Source organism: Myotis yumanensis, unplaced genomic scaffold (assembly GCF_028538775.1).
Source record: "Myotis yumanensis isolate MYYU_CA2020_CCGP unplaced genomic scaffold, mMyoYum1.0.hap1 SCAF_7, whole genome shotgun sequence".
Classification (NCBI taxonomy): Eukaryota; Metazoa; Chordata; class Mammalia; order Chiroptera; family Vespertilionidae; genus Myotis; species Myotis yumanensis.
This window is the reverse complement of record NW_027223758.1, coordinates 38725118-38747654: the sequence shown is the minus strand read 5'-3', so window position 1 is coordinate 38747654 and position 22537 is coordinate 38725118. Positions and strand designations below refer to the sequence as shown.

The 22537-nt window shown below is 42.3% G+C and overlaps 1 protein-coding gene across 3 annotated transcripts in view; it reads left to right on the top strand.

Moving 5' to 3' along the window:
* Positions 1 to 22537, top strand: part of TTI1 (TELO2 interacting protein 1) — a 48226-nt gene that overhangs the window by 8197 nt on the left and 17492 nt on the right. For all 3 annotated transcript variants that reach the window (XR_011472151.1, XR_011472150.1, XM_070420301.1), the window contains exons 2-4: positions 11582 to 13916; positions 18281 to 18487; positions 21048 to 21196. Coding sequence is in view for 1 of the 3 variants with exons in the window: in XM_070420301.1 (XP_070276402.1) it covers positions 11618 to 13916; positions 18281 to 18487; positions 21048 to 21196 (2655 nt within the window). In the remaining 2 variants the exon portion in view is untranslated. The remainder of the gene's footprint in view (positions 1 to 11581; positions 13917 to 18280; positions 18488 to 21047; positions 21197 to 22537) is intronic.

Genomic DNA, 22537 nt, shown 5'->3' with positions numbered 1-22537 from the left:
TGTTCGCAGCATTGTTGTCTCCTCTGGCTGGTAAGTGAGGCTGCTCGCCCCACTGCTGTTCCTTGGGCAGGGGTGGGCTGATCATGAGGCTGCTGCTCTTCAGGTGGGGGCGGGCTGAGCGTGGCTGCTGCTCCTTGGATCGGGCTGGATGCACACTGCTGCTGTTCCTCAGATGGGGCAGGCTGCTCGTGAGGCTGCCGCTTTTTGGACAGGGGCAGGTTGCTTACCGGGCTACTGCTCCTCATACGGGTGCGGGCTGCTCGTGCAGCTGCTGCTCCTCAGATGGGGAACGGGCTGCTTGCGTGGCTGTTGCTCCTCGGGCAGGAGTGAGCTGCATGTGTGGCTACTGCTCCTCAGATGGGGACAGGATGCTCACCCAGCTGTTGCTCATCGGACAGGTGCAGGCTGCGTGAGACTGCTGCTCCTTGGACCAGTGTAGGCTGCACAGGGCTGCTGCTCCTCAGATGTGGTCAGTCTATCTGTTCGTGCGGCTGCTGCTCCTCATACAGGAGCTGTCTGCTCGCATGGCTGCTGCTCCTCAGATGGGGGATGGGCTGCTTGCATGGCTGCTTCTCTTCGGGTGGGAGCGAGCTGCACGTGTGTCTGCTGCTCCTCAGATGGGGGCAGGCCGCTCACCCAGCTGCTGCTCGTCGGACAGGTGCAGGCTGCGTGTGTCTGTTTCTCCTCGGACCACTGTGGACTGCACAGGGCTGCTGCTCCTCAGACGTGGGTAGTCTGCTCGTGTGGTGGCTGCTCCTCAGGCTGGGGGAGGCTGCTCGGGCGGCTACTGCTCCTTGAATGGGAGTGGGCTGCTTGTGGCGATGCTGTTCCTCATATCATTGAGTTTTCATCTATTGTTTTCTGTTTTCAATTTCATTGATTTCTGTTTTGATTTTTATCACTTTCTTTTGCTTGCTTTGGTTTTATCTTGCTTGTTTTCTTCCAGGTTCTTGAGGTGAAAGTTTAGATTATTGATTTGAGGCCCCTCCCCTTTTATAATATATGTATTTAGTACTATAAATTTCCCTCTCCACCTGGGTATAGTTGTGCCCCACAAATTTTGATATGTTGTATTTTCATTGTCATTGGTTTCTATATTGTTTTTATTTCCTTGAGATTTCCTTTTTGATTCATGGATTATTTAGACATGTATTGATTGTTTCCAAGTGTTTGGACATTTTCCTGTTATGTCCCTGGAAGTGATTTCTCATTTGATTCCATCATGGTTAGAGAACATACTCGGTATGATTTTAATTCTTTTAAATTTGTTGAGGTATGTTTTATGGTCCAGAATATGATCTCTCTTGATATATGTTCTGTGGGCACTTGAAAATAATATTCTGTTGTTGTGGGTTGAAGTATCCCGTAAATGTTGATAGTATTGAGTTGTTATCCTTGCTGATTTTCTGTCTCGTTGTTGAGAGAAGAAAGTTGAAGTCATCACCTATACTTGTGATCACCTATACTTTCAGTCTTACCCATTTTTGCTTCACACATATTATTAGTCTAACACAGGGCACTGTTTCACAGGTGTTCTGTAGAGAACATCTATAAACAAAGTACTAAGTGAGTCTGGAGTAATTTGTGGAAGTATTTATAGGAAGGCTCCTTGATTCCCCTCTTTCACCTTCTGTTTTGTGTACTTATGGTTGTTATTTTTTAAATATGTTTTTATTGGTTTTTAGAGAGAAAGGATGGGAGAGAGAGACAGAAACATCGATGAAAGAGAAACATCATCAATCAGCTGCCTCCTGCACACCCTTCACTGGGGATTGAGCCCACAACCTGGGCCTGTGCCCTGGCTGGGAATCAAACCATGACCTCCTGATTCATAGGTCTATGCTCAACCAATGAGCCGCATCAGCCAGGCATGTACTTAATGTTCTGCAGTACATCCCCTCCCCCATGGCAGGGCTAGACCCTCCAGTTAACTTTGTGTCTTCGTTCCCTCTTCAAGAGCTTAGCACAGTGTATAGCATGTAGTGTATGCTAAGGAAATATTTCTAGGTAGAAGGAAGGATGGGTAGGAAGCTACAAAACTTCAGGGTATGCTGGAGATTTAATGTTTATCTAGCTTTTGCTCATTTATTAAACAAACAGTGAGTCGGAACTGCTTGGCAGGCATTACACCAGATGCTGGGGAAACCACAGTAAAGCTGCAACACTAAAAAAGCAGACCATCCTGTTGGAGAGGCACACAAATAAGCCAATCATTTTAACCCAAGGCAGTAGTCCTCCAGTGTACAATGAGCACTATTGCCAGATGGATTATTGCACGAGTACCTCTTTCATCACTTGACTCCTGTTCTTTGAAGACACCCAGTATGTGTAGAATGTATACAGTGCAGACTTCACACACCTGATTGATCATCAGATTGACCTGAACTTTTAAAATAGATTTCCAAACATACTTGCCAGCCACCACCACCACCCTCACCCTCAGCCCCAGTATAGATTCTGATTCAGGAGATCTGGTGTAAGGCCCGGGAATCTGTATGTTGTTCCCCTTTGATTCTGATAAGCAGTTGGAGTGGGAACTTCTGGTATTGTGGAAAGAGTGCACACAGCCTTTGGCATCACACAGGCTTGAATTGAATTCCAGGTCTGACACTGCTTACTGTGTGCTTATGGGCATCACTTAGCCTCCCTGAGTTTTGTGTTACTCAACTTGTGGATGAGGAATTTACATACAAAAAAATTACGTGTGTAAAAAATACATAAGATTTTATGTACATTGCAAGGCATATGGTGGGTGTTTTCAACAAGTATTAATTTTCTTCCTTCTACTCAAGAACTTATATTGGAGATTCTCATATCTGAACTCCTGTCTCTGGGATCTAAACCCAGCCTTCCCATCCATATGCTAGTTCAGTGGTTCCCAAACTTATTTGGCCTACCGCCCCCTTTCCAGAAAAAATATTACTCAGCCCCTGGAAATTAATTTTTTTTTATTTTAATAGCAGTTACTCATCGCCCCCAAATGCACCTGTGGCCATCACCGCCCCCCTAGATCGCTGCAGCACCCACCGGGGGGCGGTAGCGCCCACTTTGGGAATCACTGTGCTAGTTAATCAAAGCTAGAAGTTTTGGAGATCAACTTCTCCACCAAGTTTATTTTAAGATGGAGAAACTGAAATTGATAAAAATCACACAGCCAGGCACTAAAAGAGTGAGGACTAGAACCCAGATCATCAGATTCGTTTTCTTATACTCATTCCCTCCCTGTCGTGGAGACAGCCTAGAAGTGGGCTGGGTATAGCCAAAATCTAGAGCTATTGCCCCTCTGAGAATGCATCTAATAAGATCTTCCCATAGCGAATCAGATCAACTACCTATGGGAATAACTCAATCCAGCAGAAAAAGAGTGCAGAATATTTTTACCCAGAATCTGGTTCAGACATAGCTGATATTAAAGCTCTACCAATGAGAGAACCAGACCTTAAACTATGGCTATTGGTTCAACAAGCATTTACTGAATACCTGCTATGTGCCAGAAGCAATAAACAGACCTGTCAGACATCACTGCTTTCATAGAGCCTTGTATTCTAGTGAGGGATGAGAGACAATAAATAAATTGGTAGATCAACTGTTTTGACGGATGGTATTAAGTGCTATGGAGAAAATTTTAAAGGCAGGGAAAGGAGATAGGAAGTGTCAGGGTGGGGAGGAGTGAGGATAGGTTGCCGTTTTAAATAAGGGTGATCAGAGAAGGTTTTGCTCAGAATTCACAATTCGCAAGTGATCAGCCGTCACTCCCGGGTGAGTTGTGGCTCACTCGCCATGATGGCACCTCTGTTTGTCTCTTTGGCTTATTAGGTGCTAGGACTTTTCTTCCTTCTGGCCTTTGCTTCTGACAGGTATTTTACCTTGAGCAGTCTTCCCATACAGCCCTGAGTGTTTAGTCTCCCAACCCCAACACAGATTCTCTTGTCCAAATTCTTTTTTCCCCCACCCTTTTTCACGTCTTGATTGTATGATATAATAAGTATCTTGTGATCTACCATCCTATCCTCTAAGTGCCTGAAAAGATAGCAATCTGTACAGATTGCCCCATTTGTCTTCCCCACCAGCACCATGGCTCAGGGACCTTAATCCCTGTGAAGAAACAGAAAGAGGGGAGGAGGGGATAAGGCCGCCAGGGGGAATGGTTTCACTCATGCTCTATGACTCCCTCACCTCTCCTGGGACTACTTTCCACGACCACAGTAGAACACTAAACTAGGAAAGGTTTTGATGGCCACCAGCAATTGAGAACTGTGTATTCAGGCTTTGTTTCTTCTGTCACAGTTGAATTCTGGTTTGTTTTCTCTGCTCTCCTGGAGAATCAGCTTATTCTGAATGCCGCATCTCACGATCACTTTCTGGGCCAGAATGCCCCTGTTGCTGTCAGTTATATCAGCATCAAACTTTGCAGTACCACTTTGAATAATCAGAGCTGTATTTTATAGGAATAGAGTCTAGGACTCCTAAGGCTTTAAATCTCTAAACAATACCTTCTGTAATTGACATATTGTCACACAAGTGTGATTTCATGGCCATCCCATAAAGGTATATGATTGCCTTTTATAGTCATGTCAAAGTAGCAATTTGTTATACTGTCTTCCTCACAGAAATCTCTTTTATATATTTCTGAGCCTGCAATCCGTTCTTTTGAAGATTTTCAGTTGTGGTAAATCTTCATCTGTATAGTGTTCCATTGAGAAAATATACCACAATTTATCCATTTATCTACTACATCCGCAATTTATCCATCATAGATTAGCATTTGGGTAGTTGTGGGTAGTGTATTCCAGAACATATCTTTTGATACATGTATGCATGCATTTCGGTTGGGTATATGTGAATAACTGGAATTACTAGATCATAGAGCATGCATATGTTCCTTTAGAAGAACAGATACACTCCTACCAGTACTGAATGAGAGTTCTGGGTATATTTTCTTTTTCTTTTATCCGCCCCCCCCCCCCTTTTTTTTTTTTTTTTTTTTTTGCTTAGCCCTTCTGGCAGGTATATAATGGTATTTTATTATGGTTTTAAATTGTGTTTTCCCAACTAATGATGTTGAATGTCTTTTCATATGTTTATTTGCCATTTTGAATATCTTCTTTTGTGATATGTTGGTTCAAGTCCTTTTCCATGTTGGACTGTCTTTTTCTTCTTTCTTTTTTTGTTTGGTTTTTGGTGTATGTGTGTGTGTTGGGGGTGGTGGGGAGGTTTTTAAGAGAAGGGGAAGAAAGCACTGGATGCCCTTTTTCTTAATGATTTATTTTCTAAATAATATATATTTAGAAAAAATATTTTATATTATAAATATGAATATTTTGTCAGAAATCTAGGAAATATCTTGCCTCTCTGTATGGGTCTTTTCCCTCTCTTGGTGTCTTTTGATGAACACAAGTTCTTAATTTTAATGTAGTCAAATTTATCCTTTTTTTTTTAAGGGTCAGCACTTTTCTGTATCCTGTTTAAAAAATCTTTGCCTACTCCAAGATCACAAAGATATTTTTTCTGTTTTCTTTGGAAAGCTTTATTGTTTTATATTTTACATTTAAATTTGGTGTGAGATGAAATCAAGACATAATATATTTTTTCATGTGGACAGCCAAGTGACACAGCACCTTTAATTTAAAAGACCATTCTTTTCCCCCAGTTCATTTTAGTATCACCTGCATCAGTTATGTGAATATATGGACTCTAGTTTATATTTGGGGGCTATTTCTGGACCCTTTTCTGTTCAACAAATCTGTTTGTCTTTCTTTATGCCAATAACACACTATACTGTCTTCAATTATTGTATACCTTTACAGTAAATCTTGAAATCAGATGGTATCAGAACTTACACTACCACAGCTTGCCAATTTCTTTTTTTTTTTCAAGATTGCCATTGCTATTTTAGATGCTTTGCATTCCCATATAAATTTGAGAATCATCTGGTTGTTTTGTACAAAAATCTTGCTGGGGTTTTGATTGGAGTTATGTTGACTCTACACCAAGCATGTCTAACTCGCAGCCCACGGGTCACATGTGGCCCACAATGAATATTTTTGCGGCCTAGGCAATATAACAGTATGTAAGAAACGTTTTAATAAAAATTTCGTAGCTTAATTTTTACAATATCCTGTTATGCATAATTGTTAATAATGAACTACAACGTTCGCTGATGACTGATTACTATAATCCTGTTGCATTCATTTCCCTTACGTGCAGGCGCATCACTAATTTCTCTCCACTAATACTAGCAGCAAATATTTTAGCAGCCTATTGCCACGTCATTAGTCTTATACTGACTTGTTTGGTGTGCACAACAGGAAATATTTCTCTTCCTGGAGAACAAGAAAAATAGGTTTATTTGCTTTACGCTTATTAATTTGTGCAGTTATTCAGTATCTGGTAAGTTAATGTTCAAGAAAAAATATTAATTTTTATTAAAATGTTCTATTATTTTATGTTAACAATTACTCATTTATTTCAGCCCTTTGTATTCAGCATGTCTCTATCGAAATCTACATTTCTATGAAAATTGAAGCTTTTTTTTTTTTTTGCCGCCCACATAAACTTAAACCTTGTTTATTTGGCCTGTGTTAGCCTTCGAGTTTGACATGCTTGCTCTACACCAACGATTCTCATCCAGGGGTGACTTTTGCCCTCCATAGGACATTTGGCAGTGTCTGGAGACATTTTTGGATGTCGCCCCTGGAGGGACAGAGGCCAATGGACAGGACAACCCTCCACCAACAAATAATTATCCATCCCCAAATGTCAGTAGTGCCTCTGTGGAGAAATTGAATTAATATCACTGTTTCGTTAGAGTTCCTGCCTACCATCTTACTACTTGTTTTCTGTTTGACCCACTAGTTTTGCTTCTGTTTGGTTTTTTGGTGGGGTTTTTTTTTTTTTTATCCTTTTTGGTGGGGATAAATTAATAATATTTGTTTAACTCATTTTTACTAATCTCTGAAGTTGCTAGGCATATATTTTACAGGGGTTTTTTTTTTTGGAGCTTATTCTACAGATTTTATCATGCATTTCTGACACGTTATAGTCTAATACAAATTATTTTACCACTTCTTGATACTGCTAGATTCTTAATAGGCTTAATTTCTTATATACTCCCCATACCCCTTTTGTGCATTATTGTCTTGCATTTGGGAGATAGATAGATATATATATGTATAGATAGATACACACACACTAGTGTCCCAGTGCACAGATTCATGCACCAGTGGGGTCCCTTGGCCTGGCCTGTGGGGATTGGGCCAAAACCGGCAGTCTGACATCCCCCAAGGAGTCCTGGAATGTGAGAGGGCGCTCTGCAAAGTTGCTGTCACTCGGCAGCTCCTGCGTTGAGCGTCTGCCCCATGGTGGTCAGTGCACATCATAGCTACCAGACGGTTGGTAGGTCACTTAGGCTTTTATATATATAGATATTTTACAAAAGACATAATAATTACTGTTTCATACAGTAAATATTCTTTTATATTGATCTATTATATTGTTCTTCATTCCCTCCTACATATCCATATTTCTCTTTAGGCTCATTTTCTCCCTTAACTTTTCCTTTAGTGTGGACCTGATAACAAGAATTCACTATGTTTTTGTCTAAAACATCTTTTTCAGTTTTGAACAATGTTTTATAGGATATAAAACTTAAGGTTTGTAGTTATTTCAGCACTTTAAAGATGTCATTCTATTGTCTTTTGGATTTTATTATTTCTGTTGAGAAGTTGTCTGTTGATTTATTGCTCCATTACTTTTAAGAGTTTTCTCTTTATTTTGGTTTTCAGCATTTTGACTGTGAGGTAGCTATGTGTATTTCTTTCTCATTGTATTATCAACTTGAGGTTTGCTGAGCTTCTTGAATCTGTGGGTTGATCTCTTTCATTTGTTTTAACGTTTCTCAGTCATTTCTCCCCCAGCCTTCCCCCAGAAGTCATATATTTTGAGATCCCTGAAGACTGCAGTTTTGTCCCTCCACTGAGCCACGCCATAATCCTGAGCTCATGTCCAGGATCAGCAAATGCACCATGGGGGATGGGGGGCGGGGGGAAGTAGCTCCTGATTATTGACTCACTCTGAACATTTTCCTCAACTAGAGTATTAGTCCATCATGTTGCTTCTACAACTATTTGATGCTTTAAGAAATGATTTTTGGAATTTATCTGGCATTTTTTCTAGTTGTCAGCAGGAATATTGGCCTGCTACACCCTAATATCTCCTGTTTGAGCACAGAATATGTACAGTTGTTCTTGAGTGCTTGTCAGGTGCCAGATTTCCTTCTAGGCTGTAGGTATAAGTTTGTCCAGTCTAAAGTAGCTAAGACAGACATATAGAGAATAATACAGCATGCTATACTATAATAACGGTGCTTACAGTGTTAGAACAAAGGAGGCAGATATGTGGGAAATTGCAAGTTTTATAATTTTACATGGTTACAGTTTCAAGTTTAATGGGTGAAACAATAGAGATGGAGTCAGTGAGATAGGTAGGGACCTGTGTGCCATGGTAAATAAGTGTTTTTACTTTTGGCAGGCTACGGAGAGCAGTTGAAGAATTTTAAGCATGGAGAAAGGTGATTTTTGTTTAGAATGATTACTTACATGTCATCATGAAATGTGGGCTCAAGAAGGAGAGGCACACAAAGCAGGGAGCCAGAGAGGAAACCACTATGGTCAGTCCAACATTAAATAAATGATGATCATCAACAGATTTGAAGGATGTTGAAGGGGTAGAATTGATGAAACTTAAGGGAATAGTGGAATTAAGAAAGCAGAAAGCCTAAGGTTTTTAGCTCAGGTGAGGACCATCAATCATAAAGAGAATACAGGAGAAAGAGCAGATAAGTAGTTTTAAACATATTGTGTGTTCTCATTCCAGTAGCTCTTTTACAGTTTTTGTCATATAATCCAAGAACATAATTCAGGGCACCCAACGTTATCTTCTTGAAACTCCTGAGATGAATAGGAGCGATGCAGAGCCCAGGCCATTGCCTTCACCCTGCTTTCACTAGACCCTCTGATTTTATCTGTTTTACATGCTGAGCTTTCATTGAAACATTTTATTTGAAGAAAGTTTCCCATGCCAAAAGAAAAAAAGTTTTGAGCAGTATTCCCTTTCTCATTCATCTTCTCATTTTAGGTCTCTTCCTCTGTCAGGTATACAGGTGATAATCCTCTCTCAAGCCTTACATATTGTTCTTTCACCTTCCCTGGTGAATATCTTGCCTGTTTATGGGGGTGAGGGAGGGGCACAATCCTTCATTTGCAGTTCTACTGTCTTCTAGTATCTGTTGATGTAAATGAGAAATTCAAAGCCCGGGCTATTTGTTGTTTCCTCCTGAAAGCATATATTATTTTCTCTTTATTTTTTAGTGTACAGGAATTTTACCAGAATGTGACTAGGTATGTATCCTTCTGTCTTTTCTGTCTCCATATAAATCTTTTTTTTTTTTTTTTTTTTTGTAGCTCAGAGAAATGTTTTTATTATTTATTTGTTTTAGCTCCTCCATCTGTTCCTTTGTTTCCTTCCAGAATTCCCAGCTATTTACATGTTAGTTCTCCCAGACCTGTTCTCTAGAGTTCACAATTTTCATCTCTATGTATTTCTGCTCAGAGTTTTAAGATAACTGCTTGATCTTCCTGGCCACTAATTGGGTCTCAGCAATTAGCCATCTTTTTTATCTCCCACATCAATTGCGGTGTGTGTGTGTGTGTGTGTGTGTGTGTGTAAAATCATGTTTTGGAAACTCTAAGAAATATCTTTTGTCTTGTAATTGAACTTCCTTTTTGGTCTTATTATTTTTCAAATTTTTGTCTGTCTCCTTTAGTGGTTCAGTTAATCTGAGATTCACCACCTCAGGGTGCTATTATTTCCTTTTCCTACTTCTGACAGCTAGGTCCCATTAAGTGGTTATCTTCCTTTTCTTCATCTACCCATGTTTCAGGCAGGGAATGGCAGAGCAGCCTCTGGGTCATCAGTCTGTGAGCCGGTGCCAATGAGATGTCTGTAGTCCCTGGCCAAGCTTTCTGGCATCCACATCTGGCATTTTCCTAGCCTGGGATAGGGAATATATCAGCTTCTTCCCTCCACTGGCTTCTTGGGGGGCCACAGAGACCAGAAGATATACTCCCAAGAAGCCTCACAGAGACCAGCATCACCCTTCCCCGCAGTGGTCCATGGAGCTCTGTGGACCATGCTCTCTCCAGGGTATTGAAGCCTGATTGTTGCCTTGGAGCCCTCTCCTGACCCAGGGGGACAGTTCAGCACCAGCTCTCTGGGCTGAGCAGGTCTTGCCCACAGCCACTAAGCATCACTTTCCTGTCAGTCCTAGTCACTGGGGCTCAATAGAGTTCACAGGATTGGAGATGGGGAGAGGCAGCAGAGACACTTTCTTGTCATCATCTGTTCAGAACCTCCCAGCAAATAGAGCCAAAAAATATGTAAGTAAAGAAAGAGTGAGAGAGACACCACCAGACTAGATGGTCTCTAAGCTTTCGTCCAATGCCAGCATTTTACAGTTCTACGCATTTATGGTCTCCAGTTTCAGCTCAGTCCTCAGTACCCTTAGGCCACACTTTTATGTCTTCCCAGCATGCTCTGCTTCCCCAAAGGGAATATTTGAGACTTTTATTTCTCTCCTCAAGCCCTCTGCTTACCCTCCTTCTCGTTCACTGTCAGCCCATGACTTTGAATTTCTCCTCACAGAGAAAAGAGACTCTCATATTAAGTTGCTCAGCTCCCTCCGCTTACTCTTAAACCTGTCTCCTTTCATTGCCTGCCTGCCTGCCGTCCATCTTTCCGTCCTGCTTGAATCTCTTTCTCCCGGTTTTTCCTTTTCTCTGGCCACTCTTTCGTTTTGCTTTTGCGTTCAGTCTCACCTAATTCTGATTCTTCTCCCATATTACTGCTGGCTGCCAGGGCATCTTTTCACTGCATGATGTTGATCATATCACCCCCTCCTTAAAACCTCGCTGTGACAAGAATAGGCAAAACTAATCCATAGTGAATAGTGGTAACTCTGGGCAGGGGAAATGGGAAATGGGAACTTTCCAGGGTGCTGGAAATAGTCTATATCTTGTTTTGGGTAGTGGTTACATGGGTCTCTACATACATAAACATTCACTGAGCTGTACATTAAGACTAGAGTATTGTACTCTGTGTATGTTATGCCTCAAGTTAGACACACACACAAACTTTCAGTGGTTCTCCATTATGATGACAGGTTAAAATCCAAACTCCTTAGACTAGCCCACAGATTTTTTTTTTTTCATTCCTTCCTCAACTCTTGGCTCAAGCATCTTCCTGTGAATCCCATCCTGACTTCCCCAGGGTTATCACACATGGGTCTTCCACATTCACTTAGGGCTGTAAGCATAGGCCTATCCTAATTTTTAACAGACTGTGTTATAACTGTCCATCTACTTCCCTCACTAGACTGGGGGATCCCTAAAAATAGGAATCGTCTCTTCAGTTCCATTGTTCCCCTAGTGCCTTGTGTAGCAATTGGCACATACTAGTAGACTCCCCTACATGTCTGCTGAGTGAATGAATGCAAGCTTACTTTGTATTTGCTTCCTTCCTCCAGCCTGCAGGATGCTTCCTCTGTGAGAGAAAGTGCACAATGGCAGTTTTTGATACTCCTGAGGAGGCCTTTGGCATCTTACGTCCCATCTGTGTTCAGCTGACAAAGACCCAGACAGTGGAGCACGTGGAGCAGCTGCAGGCACAGTTACGGACTGTGAGTGACTCGGCCCTCCAGGAGCTTCAGCAGTACATCCTCTTCCCTTTGCGGTTTACCCTGAAGACCCCAGGTCCCAAAAGGGAGCGCTTGATCCAAAGTGTGGTGGAGTGCCTCACATTTGTCCTCTCCTCAACATGTGTGAAGGAACAGGACCTTCTCCAGGAACTCTTTTCAGAGCTCTCCACTTGTCTATATTCCCCCAGCTCCCAAAAACCCGCCGCTGTGTCAGAGGAGTTGAAATTGGCTGTGATCCAGGGCCTCAGCACATTAATGCACTCGGCCTATGGGGACATCATTCTGACTTTTTATGAGCCCTCCATTCTGCCTCGTTTAGGATTTGCTGTATCTTTGCTCTTAGGCCTAGCAGAACAGGAGAAGTCAAAGCAAATTAAAATCGCTGCCTTAAAATGTTTGCAGGTTCTACTCTTGCAGTGTGATTGTGATGACCATCCGAGGTCCTTGGATGAGCTTGAGCAAAAGCAGCTGGGAGACCTGTTTGCTTCCTTTTTACCTGGAATCTCAACGGCACTGACCAGGGTTATCACAGGAGACTTTAAACAAGGGCACAGCATTGTCGTATCTTCCCTAAAGATCTTTTACAAGACAGTGGGCTTTATCATGGCTGACGAACAGCTCAGAAGAACCTCAGAGGTCCAAGCAAAGCCTATGGTGGAGCACAGAGTAGCCAAGCTGATGGTTCACAGGGAAGCCGATTGGATAAAAAATACTGGCGACAAGTTGACCATCCTTATTAAGAAGATAATTGAGTGTGCTTCAGTTCACCCACACTGGAAGGTGAGGCTGGAGCTGATAGAGCTTGTTGAGGGCCTTCTTCGGAAGTGTAGTCAGTCACTGGTCGAATCGGCTGGACCCCTTCTGAAGGCTTTGGTGGGTCTATTAAATGATGAGAGTCCTGAAGTCCAAGCCCAGTGCAATAAAGTTCTGAGACATTTTGCAGATCAGAAAGTAGTGGTGGGCAGCAGAGCCTTTGCTGACATCTTGTCAGAAAACCTACATTCCCTTGCCACCTCTCTTCCCCGCCTAATGAACTCCCAAGATGATCAGGGCAAATTCTCTACTCTCTCCTTACTACTCGGTTATCTGAAACTCTTGGGCCCCAAAGTGAACTTTGTCCTCAACTCTGTGGCCCACCTCCAGCGCCTTTCCAAAGCGCTTATCCAAGTTCTAGAATTAGACGTGGCTGACATCAAAATTGTTGAAGAGAGGCGTTTGAATTCTGACCACCTGAGTGCTTCTCCAAAGACAGCCACACGGCCGTGGAGTCAGATTCAGAGGAGATACTTCCGCTTCTTTACTGATGAGAGGATTTTCCTGCTCTTGCAGCAGGTCTGTCAGCTTCTTGGTTTTTATGGGAACCTCCATTTGCTTGTGGATCACTTTATGGACCTGTACCATGAGTCCGTGGTTTACCGAAAGCAAGCTGCCATGATCCTTAATGAACTGGTTGCAGGGGCTGCTGGGTTGGAAGTGGAAAATCTTCATGAAAAACATATTAAAACAAGCCCAGAGGAACTGAGCGAGATCGTGACATCTCTCCTTGAAGAATACACGAGCCAAGAAAACTGGTATTTGGCCACTTGTATTGAAGCTGAAGAAATGGGAGAGGAGCTAACTATGAAGCAGTCAGGCCTCCAGGCCATCACATCTGGTGCACACACCTGCCAAGTTACATCTTTTCCAGCCTTCTCAAAGCCAAGTCCCACTATCTGCTCCATGAACAGCAACATCTGGCAAATATGCATCCAGTTGGAAGGGATCGGCCACTTTGCATATGCACTAGGAACAGACTTCCGTTTGCTCTTGATGTCAGCCCTCTATCCAGTCCTGGAGAAGGCTGGAGACCAAACCCTGCTCATTAGCCAGGCCGCTACCAGTGCCATGATGGACATTTGCCATGCTTGTGGCTACGACTCCCTCCAGCAACTGATCAACCAAAATTCAGACTATTTGGTGAATGGGATCTCTTTGAATCTGCGCCATCTGTCTCTGCACCCCCATACCCCAAAGGTCTTGGAAGTCATGCTGAGGAACTCTGATGCTAGCCTGCTTCCTTTGGTGGCAGATGTGGTTCAAGATGTCTTGGCTACCCTGGACCAATTTTATGATAAGAGGGCTACGTCCTTTGTCAGTGTTCTGCACGCCTTGCTGGCAGCATTAGGTACATTGAGAGCCCCCCCCCCCTTTTTTTTGGTGCCCTTAACCAGAATCGAACCTGGGACCCTTCAGTCCGCAGGCTGACGCTCTATCTACTGAGCCAAACTGGTCAGGGCGAGAGCCCTTTTTAATGCTGTTTTTTTGGTGAGGGGGAGGGGGGGACTGGAATCCTTATTTGCTTAACCTTATTGTTTTCTTTGTGGTTATGCTGTGGAGGACATTATTTGAGTATTATTTGAATTTGCCCAGTTTCACATGTTAGGGTCACATACTTTTAATAATCTCTACCTTCTATTGAGCTCCTGCTCTGTGCCAGGGACATGAACCCTGCAGACTAAATGTAAATATTATTTTTGTTTTGCAGATAAGAGCAAAGCTCAGTGAGATCCTACTTAGCCAGGGTCACACAGTTAATAATGAGAAAAGTCAGGATTTGCGATTTTTTTTTCTTTTCAATATACCAAGCTGCTCCTAGCAATACTTAAGAATGAGCAGTATCTATGCAATAGCCACATGTAGCTAGTGACTGCCATATTGGACAGAGGAGGTCTAGAAACTTTCTTTTGACATTTTAATTGTACGAGGTGGTTTGAGATTCTCTCCTTCCCTTTGATCCTGTTGATTGTCTACCAGAGGTGTTAGCCATCATTAAAATGGTAAAGTGTTTGGATTATATGAAAAAAAGAATCCCTCAACTGAATAGTCCATCTTTGAATGAGAAACAAATTTTTTAAAAAATGAGCTATATACCTGAGTCCCTTTTATCCAAAGAGCATGGCTCCAGTGCTTAATTCAGTACTGCTAATAGCCTCCAAAGTAGATGGAAAGGTCACTGACCTCATCAGCTGAGAAAGCCAAGACCATGTAAGAAAGTTTCTCCCAGAAGGTGAGGGAAATAAGGACAGCCCTCTGGCCTACAGCTAATACCATTTCCAATGTTCATTCATTCATTCATGAACATTCATATGTAGTGTAAATGTTCTTTTATTCATTCATTCAATGAGGAATGCCTGCCATATGTCAGGCACTGTGCTAAGTAATCAGGATACAGCAGTGAACAAGATGAATAAACTCGTGGAGCTTTCCTCCTACTTCAGGAGAGATGATAAACAAGTAAACAAATCACTAAACTCGTTTAAAAATCTTATAAGCCCTGTGAAGAAACAGACAACTTAATACAAGAGAGAAACAGGGACGGGCTACTTTACGTAGATATATGCTCTTTGGATAAAAGTAAGTGTTCAAAGAGGGCCTCTCTGAGGAAGTGACACTAAAGCTGAGACCTGAAGACTGAGAAGGACCCACCAGTACATGTTTTTTATGGTTTTTAAGAATATTCAGGCAAAGGGAACAGCAGGTGGAAAGGCCTGGAAAGAAGAAAGGGTTTGGAATCTTTGGAGACTAAAAGAGGTCATGGTGGAGAGACTGAGACAAGGTGAAATTAGAAAGGTGGGCAAGGACAAATCCTGTAGGGCCTTGTAGACCAAGGGAAGGAGTTGAGATTTTATTTTGCATCCACAAGAAAGCCTGTGTACTGGACTAGTCCCTGGGCTATCAGTAGTGACCAAGAAGAACCTAGTCCCTGCCCTCCTGGAAACTACAAAGACTAGCCAACTGCTTGTACATTGTAGACTGTGGCTGACTTCCATGGTCCAAATACACTTCAGACTTCACCCGTTAGTACTTTGGGGAACTCTACTACATATTAATTTGAGATTTAAAAAATATATTAAGAAAAGACTTATTAAATCTATCCTCTCAGGAGCTATCTCAATTTGGACCTTGAAAATGGAATTGCCTTGGAGTACTAATGTCTTTGGTCATCTCCGGGAGGAATTCTGTATAGCAATTTCTTTTTTTTAATGGAACTAGAGGAGGAGGGGGTCTCCATTGCAGAGAGGAAAATCAGTGTAGGTAAGGTTGACTTGAGAGCATCTTAGGAAAAGAAGCACAATTGGGGCTAGCTTTTCTGAAACTTTTGAGATAACCCAGAGTACACTTGCATTCTGAACAGTAAGCAGTACTGAGGTGGAATTGATCAGTCACACACACATCAGAGTAGCACTAGATGCTGGCATTTCTGTGTTGTCATCCAGTTGTCTAACAGATGGGAGTGGAAGTGTGGTCGCAAGGAACTTTTAATATGGGAGAGGAAGTGTGGTCTCAAGGAACTTCCAAAAGGTCCTAAAAGAAACAAGGACATTTTTTAGGAAACTGAGTTACCATAAACACAGTGTTTTATAAGCATCAACTAAAAAGCATTAGGTACCACAGGGAGGGCAAGAGCCGTCATCAGTTAAACTACTCCTAAGCACCAACTGGTGGTTGGCTGATTATTTATTCATAACAAAACAAGGCTGTGAAAGCATCCACGTCACATGCCTCAGCACTTGGAGATTTGCCACATCTGTACGTGCAGAGCTGCCACATTGTTTTGACGGTTGCATAATATTCTGCTGTATGGCTGCACCATTATTTAAGCATTCTTTTTTGTTGTACATTTTGGTTGTTTCCAATCTTTTGCCACCACAAAAAAATGCTGCAATGAATATCTTCATAGGTCATTTTTGAACACGGCTAAGTATATCAGTAGGGTAAGCTTCCTAAGACAAATGCTGGCTTAGAGTATTACATTTAAATTTTGAATAGAGTATCAAATTGCTCTCCAAAGAGTTCCTGCCAATTTAAACTCCCATCAGCGATGTATGAGTGCCAATTTTGCCACGCCCTCACCCACACTATGTATTACCCAGCTTTTTGATCTTTGCTAATCTAATAGGAGAAAAATAGCACCTTATTATAGTTCAATTTGCATTAAGAGTGAGGTTGAGTTTCATTTCATGTGTTGAAAAGCCATTTGTGAGCAAAGACTTTTTAATGTCGGCACTAGACTTAAATCGAGGAAATAATCTTCATAACCGGTCTGCTTTTCGCATTGTGAATGCTGGGGCCTAACTCGTTGGGAATGCAGTCCCTTAGGGTACATCATGGGCCTGATTTGTGTCTGGGGATGAGGCACTGAAGAAATGTCGTGATTGGCCCCTGCATATAGGAACCTCCAGATCGAAGGCTCTCATCTCCAGCATTTGCTCTCTGCTCCTCCCAGTTGCCTGAACTGGCACCTCCACCTGCTGTTGCTCTGCTCTGTGCAGATGCTCCTTGATGGAGAGGAGATTAGCAAGTGCTAAAGGTTATCGGAGACTTCTTCCCTGCTGCCTGCACAAGGAGAGTGAAAATTCAGGCTAAAGGCTTTTCTTAGTTGTTCTTTCACTCTTTACTAGTAAGTATTAAGAGCCTTTTTGAAATGAAGCCCCAGGGTTGAAATTTGAGTTGCTCTGGTTAAAGAAGGGCTAGAAACCCTGGGCCCACCCTGGCTAGCCTGCTATCTCTTGACCTCCCTGTTGTGACCCAGAGATATGTATACAGAGCACAGTTTGAAAATCACTGCTTCAGTGATGTTTAACGCTTATTCTCTGATGACACATCAGAAGTATGGAAGCATCACTGAAGAAGGAAAAGCTGTAGAAAGAAATGGCAGCCTTTGGAAGCATTTTATGTCAGAAATACAGATGTGAGCCTGTATTCATTCTCAAGGCTCCATAGAGCCTGTCTTTTGCTAATGAGTGGTGTCTCCTGTACTCAGAATTGTGTCACTTGTACATGTTCACCAATCTAGTGTATTTATTCATTCAGCATATATTTTCGAGTACCCATTCTATGCTGGGCACGTTGGATTTCCAGTGGTGATCAATGGGTCATAGAGTCTAATGGGAGATTCAGATACTAAACAGTACACACAAATAAATATAATTATAAATCATGATGAATTGATATGAAAGCAAAGAACATGGTGCTACATAAGACAACATAGAAGGGACCTAAGTTAGATTGTGGGGGTCAAGGGATGGCGTTTGTGGCCAAGTTATATTTGTATCGAAACATGAAAAGTGAGTTGGCATGGGAGCGAAATATTCCAGACAGCAAGAACAGTATATTCAAAAGTCCTAAGACAGGAAAACACCTGGCACATTGGAGAACTGGAAGATGGTACAGCAACTGGGAGTGGTTAGAAGATGAGGTTAGAGAGACAGGTAGGGCCTGAATCATGCAGACCATGGCAAAAAGCTTATCCTATATAATAAAAGGCTAATATGCAAATTGTCCCCTCAACTGAGAGTTCGACCTGGGGGCAGGGCCGACTGGCCAACCTCCTGCATCCCCTCCCTCCAGCCCCATCGGCCCCAATCAGGATGGGCCGGCTGGACCCCACCCATGCACGAATTCATGCACCGGGCCTCTAATTCTCCTTATAAGTATTAATGACTATTGTCAATGACCAAGGTGATCATTCTAACACTTTATTTACAGCCCAGTGGTTCCCAGACACAAGTGATCTTGGGCAACTCCAAGAGCAAAGTATAGGGGAGGAGGGAAGTCATTTGAGCCAAAGATCAACAGCTCTTCAGGACAGACTTGAGAACATCACCACAGCCGAAGATATTGAACAGTTTTTGCTGAACTACCTCAAGGAAAAGGATGTGGCAGATGGAAATGTCTCAGAGTTTGATGAGGAAGGTAAGTATAATTTATTTGGGCTCAGCCGTTATTTTTCTGTTTGAAGCAGATTATTGTGAAAACAATGAAAGGTCATTATAGAAGGTTTGGAAGAAAAAAATATCACTCCTAACGCCACCATGCTAACGTAGGCTTTCTCACTTTTTGTGTAATCTTTTTCCATTCTTTTTTGTTGCAAACCTATTTTTATGTGGTTGCAGCCTGTTTAAATGCAGTATGCCCTTTTTGCATTTAGTTTTATAATAAGGAACTCTCCATGTTGCTGTAGAGTCTTAATAATTAATGTTTTAATAGCTGCTACTAAGTATCCATTTCCCTGTGGGAAGTTTAGGTTGCTTCTAGCTTTTCACTCTAATAAATAGAGCTACAGCGGATGATTCTGTGCATGTGACCTTTTCCTTCTTTTTGCAAATTTCTTGGTAAATCCCAGAAGTTGGATTTCTGGGTCAAGGATATGAACATTATTTTATGCTTGCCAAATTGCCTTCCAGAAAGGTTGTATCAATTTACACCTTCCCTTCAGCAGTTGCAGTATTAATACCGGTTTCACCACAACCTTGCCAACATTGGCTAGCACCAGTTTTACTTCTTGCTAAATTAAAATGGTTCTTGTTATTTTACTTTGCATTCTCTGATTAGTGGAAAGGTTGAACATCTTTCTCTGTACTTCTTTCCTGACAATTTCTTTTTTTTTACTTATAAATTGTCTATTTATATGCTTGTCCGTTTATTTATTGGTGGGAGGAAGGTTCAATGTTTTTCTTACCAATTTATATGATAAAGAAGGGAGTTTAGGCTAGCTGAAGCTCTGGCCTGTTGTTTTATTCACAAGCCCAATCTGGAGCTTCAGGTCACAAAAGGATTAATAAATTATTAGAATCTCCTCTGCAACTATAAAATGCCAAGTTATAATGAGCTTGGTGGTCTCAGAACTATCCTAAATCGAACTGAGTCCCAAATAGTTTGTTAGGGTGGAATCAAGCAGATTTCTTTCTTTTTTTTGCGATTTCTACTCTGAGGCTCTGATGAACTGAAGCCAGCAACAAATTCCTACTAAATAACAGGACAGCATCACAGGGCCCAAGTAATGATTTATGCAGAGCTGAGTCATTGGCTTCCCCAAGGACAGAGTTTTCTAATCAGAAATCTATCAGTTTTTCTTCTCAGTTTTGTTTCTTGAGCCAACCCAATCCTTCTTTTCCTGAACTGCACCCCTCGCTCAAACCTGAAGAAGGGGAGGCAGCTTGATCCCTCGTAATTTGGATTTGCCGTTCTTCTTTTAAATCCTAGCAGTGTCAGTGAATCCATTCTTTTACGATTAGGATCTTCTGGGTCTAGTTGATGTTCACTAGGAATACACTGAATGAATCAAACCTTCCTTCCAGTAACAGAAACATTCGCATCCCTCCAGTAACATTCTGCAATCGGTGAATTTCAAACAACAAAGCCTACTCTGGGAAGAAAAGCACAGCCTTATCGTCCTTATAATTATCATTCATCAAGGACACACCACACACTTGGCATTGTGAAGAATGTTTGGCTTAGTGCTGTTTGACATGTGTTTTTTGTTTTAACCACAATAAAAGCACCGTGTGTTTCTGAGGTCCCTTTCTCCAAGAACTCCATGCATTGTACAGATGCATTTTCATTGATCTCTTCAGCATCTGTTAGAGACAGGTGTGGCCTCTACTGTACGATTCTGTTTTCCAGTAGAGGAAACTGAAATGGGGAAAAGTTAAGGGAGCCATGCTCAGCTTAATGGAGATGAGCACAGCTGGTCATGGGGTGGGGGGCAGAGGGGGGTTGGCTGGAGGCTGTAAGTAAACAGGAAACTTTTTCAGGGTAGGGATTTTGACCTGGTTTTCAGGAAGCTCTTGAGTCTTTTTGTTGAGAAGATCAAAGGATATTAAAGGCTGGTGGCGAAGACAGACATATACCCACTTTGGTCAAAGGATGAGCCAAGAGGAAAGGACCAAAGGCCACCCAGGGAATGGTGCAGCCTAGGGGCTCCATATCAGAGCCTTGCTCTCTTAGGTTTTTACTGTAAATATTTACTCATGGAAATTTAGAGAAGACCAGAGGTATAGGGGGGGAAAAAGCTCATCTATTATCTCATGACCCATCTCTGTTCATATTTTGTTGTACTTCCAACTTTATATAAAAATTTCTATAACAGTGCTCACAATGTGTGCAATTTTGTATCCTGCTTTTCTCTTTTTAACACAATGTTATTTTATAAGCACTTTCCCTTGTCTTTAAAGCCCTTGGTAAACACAAATTTTAGGGCCTTCATAACATGTTATTCTCTGGCTGTCCCAGGATTTATAAAGCCATCCTCCCTCCGTGGACATGGAGTATTCCCCCCGTTTTTAGCTGTTACAGTTAATGCTTTGGTGAATATCTTAACTCATATCTTGACCCAAATTTAACATGGTTTAAATTTGGGATTTAAATTAGGATCAGTTTCTAGACATTTTCCCTCCTAAGTCCTGTTCCTGATCTGAGGTTGGGAGATCAAGTTAAGTTGGGCATTGCTCATAAAAATACTGTCTTTTTCCAGAGGAGCAGTCAGACCCTCCCAAAGTGGACGAGAATGACACCGGTCCCCACGTGGAGCCCCCGCTGCCATTGCAGATCCAAATAGCCACAGACGTGATGGAGCGCTGCATCCACTTGTTGTCAAATAAAAACCTGAAAATCCGCTTGAAGGTCAGTGTGCAGCCCTTTCCTGCATTCACTAAAGCATGGTGTGGTTGGCAGCGACTATAGGGATGAGCAAGTAGCTGCCCTTATCTCCTGGTCCATGTGTGGTGGCCAAGAGAAGCCATCAAGAGGAATGTATCTGTGGGATGACATTCTTAGCTTTCTGTATTGGCTCAGATGCCAAAAGGAGCTGAGTCCCCTTTGTGGAATTAAAAACCACAAAGTTTTGGAGAGTTGTTGAATTTCCAAGGGGAAGAAAGGCATATGCTTTGGAAAAGATGTCATTTTCTGAGCTGACTTCATGAAAGATGTAGGTTTCAGAACTTTAAAGTAATGGTCATTCTTCCAAGCCTGACACTAGCCCTTATCTCTATTCTGTTTCTATTTTCATCCCAGGAAAAACACCAGCGCTGTTCTTAATCTTACATCTTCCTTTGCTGGCAGCTTCCAAAGCAGCATCGCGTCAGCAAGGACTTAAACTGTGCGGTTGTGACTCCAACAACAGCACAGTGGGGTGCAGAGGGGTGGGCACTGGGGACAGAGCTTTCAGAGTCATTTGAGGGAAGATCTCAATATCTAAAGGAAAACAACACAGCCTGGCCCACTCCTCCCCACCCACAGCAGGAGTGAGAAGCAGCTGCCTCGATGAATTACTGGGAGTGATGAGAGCACATTGCCCTGCGCAGGGGTGTGGGCTGGGAAACCCTGCTCCACAGATTCTCTCAAACCTCGGCCTCCGCGTTTTGTGGAATTTGTGGAGTCTTCCCAGAGGCACTACCTAGCATGCATCTGTTGTTCTGTTCAGGAGGCGCTTTTCCAGTGTCCGCTGCTTGATCCAGCCATCTTCCCCTTCCGGGAGACATTGTAGCAGTTGTGTACACACCATAGTTACTCAGAGCATCAACACTGGAGTCAGGACTACAGACCTGAGTTCAAATCCTGCCTCTGCCTCTTACTAGCCATGTGACCTTGAATAATTAATTCACCTTTTTCAACTTCTTCATCTGTAAAATGGAGGTGGTGGTGCCTACCTCACTAGGTTATTGATTATAAATACAAAACAGCATCCTCTATGACATACACACTCATTCACTCATTTATTCACTGAGTGCTTATTGAGGACTGCGACAGGTCAGGCAGGGGATGTATAGAAGGAAGTGAAGCACATATGGTCCCTGTCTTCATGGAATTTCCTGCCTCTTGTGGGGAAAGAGGCGATACACAGACACACACTTAGAGGTTGAGGAAATGCTGTGAAGGTAATAAGCAGGTTCTATGATAGAAAACAGTAATTCGCCCGTCTAGTAAACATGTATTGGGAACCTGCTCTACCAAACCCTGTTGAGT